Below are 2,302 nucleotides of genomic sequence, written 5' to 3'. Positions count from 1 at the left end.
GTAATGCTCTTCAGGTGGGCCTAAGGGTCTACACTGAGTTCCAACCACTTTCTCTCCCCCCTTATCATCATTTCTGCAGTCCTGCAGCTATGCCTATTAGTGGCAATCACATACCCATCTCTCTAATTGCAAAGTGGAGATAGATTCAACACCAAAATAATTCTAAACTTCTAATTTGCCTACCAGCAGAGGTGATGAGCAGAGGAGGAAAGTTACTGGTAATGGTTTCAAAGTGACTTCTTACACATCTCTTGATAAAGGCATGTGAAGTAATACCAGTGACAGCAACATCAGCAGTAACAGCTTTGGTTTTCGAAAGTGCTTCACTGATGTGAGAATATATGACTTTTGCCTAGACTTAAAAACCTCAAATAATAGAAAGGAGGAGGAGGAGAGATGGTAGAAGCATCATTAAGTTAGAAGTAGGTGCTTTTGAAGAACTTTACATATAATTTCATATTTAATCCTAAAAACCCTCTGTGGTACTGTTACTATCTGCCTTTAATGTGCAAGGATATTGAGGTAAAGAGCTTTATGTATCTTGTGTGAAGTGATAGCTTATTAGGATTTGAGGATTTGAACCTAGTTTAATATAGAAACCCACATGGTTAGCCACTCTTCTCTGATGCCCACTTATTCCCTAGGCATCAGCTTTTCAGAACTACCCATGTTTTAACAGCCTGTGGGCTGCACTCTTTCTCAGTACTGAGCCTTTGGGTGCTTTTTTATTCAAATTAAATATGTGTCAGAAACACATTTCCAAGAGCAATCATACACTTTCTTAAAAAGTTTTGTTAAATTCGCTCAATTTACTATCATTATTGACCCTCATTAAATCACAGTTTATGCTGCCATTGCATTAGTTACAGTATACATTCTCTCTTCATATCTATATTCTTCAACAGACAATATTAAGAACAGGGGCCATATTTTAATCATCTTTTTTTAAGTGGTTGACACAAAACCCAGGTAATAATAGAAAGCAAAATTGTTTACTGGATAACAGTGATATAAAAAGAGAACCAATGCAATCAGAAAGCTCCTTGGGGGAATAAAAGACCTTTGGCTCCTATGCTTTTTTATATTACTTCTAGGAGAAGGCCTTTGTAAATGGACTTGGGGAACTACAGCACAATCACAGAGTTTATCCTCCTTGGGCTCTCTGCCAACCCCCACATCCAGGCCGCACTCTTTGTGCTCTTCCTGGGGATTTACTTGCTGACTATCATGGGGAACCTGATGCTGCTGCTGGTGATAAGGGCTGATTTCCACCTCCACACCCCCATGTACTTCTTCCTGAGTCACCTTTCTTTTGTTGATATCTGCTTCTCTTCGGTCACTGTGCCCAAGATGCTGGAGAACCTTCTGTCTCAGAAGAAAACAATATCAGTAGAGGGCTGCCTCACTCAAGTCTTCTTTGTGTTTGTTGCTGCAGGAACTGAAGCCTGTCTGCTTTCTGTAATGGCCTATGACCGCTATGCTGCCATCTGCCACCCTCTGCTCTATGGACAGATCATGAGTAAACAACTGTATATGCAGCTTGCATGGGGCTCTTGGGGACTGGGCTTTCTGGATGCATTCATCAACATCTTCCTAGCTATGAAGATGGTCTTCTGCAAGGCCCAAATCATCCCCCACTTCAGCTGTGAAATGCCCTCTCTCCTCTCACTGTCTTGTTCTGATATCTCCAGAAACCTCATTGCTTTGCTCTGCTCCACTCTTCTGCATGGGCTAGGAACCTTCCTTTTGGTCTTCTTATCCTATGCCTGTATTATCACCACCATTCTGAGCATCAGCTCCACCACAGGCAGAAGCAAGGCCTTCTCCACCTGCTCCTCCCACCTCACCGCAGTGACACTTTACTATGGTTCAGGTTTGCTCCACAATCTCATGCCAAATTCAGGTTCCCCACTTGAGCTGATCTTTTCTGTGCAGTATACTGTAGTCACTCCCATGCTGAATCCTCTCATCTATAGCCTGAAGAACAAGGAGGTGAAGGCAGCTCTGACAAGAACTTTGGAAAAGTATTTGCAACATATCAGGTGCTGAAACGAAAACAAAATGGTGGAGAACTGGAATATATCTGCATACAAAAGGACATTCAGTGAGTTTACAATAGTAAGGTATGCTTACCATGGCAGATGCTGCAACATAAAATAGAAGTCCATTAGAAAATGACAGGAAGAAATTATAGGAAGAATGGTTCAATTCCTTTTCAAGGCAAACAAATTATGAAATAACCACCTTAATCTAGAGAGTTTTATTATTCATATTTGTTCATTTTTCTCATTACAGAACATTA

At 41.1% G+C, this 2,302-nt stretch overlaps 1 protein-coding gene across 1 annotated transcript; it reads left to right on the top strand.

Annotated features, from left to right (window-relative positions):
• Positions 1 to 1,110: 1,110 nt before the first annotated feature.
• Positions 1,111 to 2,049, top strand: LOC101683170 (olfactory receptor 8S1-like). Its single transcript, XM_004778937.1, has one exon. The coding sequence runs from the start codon at positions 1,111 to 1,113 to the stop codon at positions 2,047 to 2,049; it is 939 nt and encodes a 312-aa protein (XP_004778994.1).
• Positions 2,050 to 2,302: the final 253 nt, after the last annotated feature.

This window comes from Mustela putorius, unplaced genomic scaffold, assembly GCF_011764305.1.
Source record: "Mustela putorius furo isolate JIRA1106 unplaced genomic scaffold, ASM1176430v1.1 tig00537227_pilon_pilon_pilon, whole genome shotgun sequence".
Taxonomy (NCBI): domain Eukaryota; kingdom Metazoa; phylum Chordata; class Mammalia; order Carnivora; family Mustelidae; genus Mustela; species Mustela putorius.
Note: the sequence above shows the minus strand (reverse complement) of the source record. Positions and strands in the feature narration are given on the sequence as shown.

What these genes read in the sequence shown, in the direction of transcription:
- LOC101683170 (XM_004778937.1), top strand. Translation starts at nt 1,111, where the DNA reads ATGGACTTGGGGAACTACAGCACAATCACAGAGTTTATCCTCCTTGGG.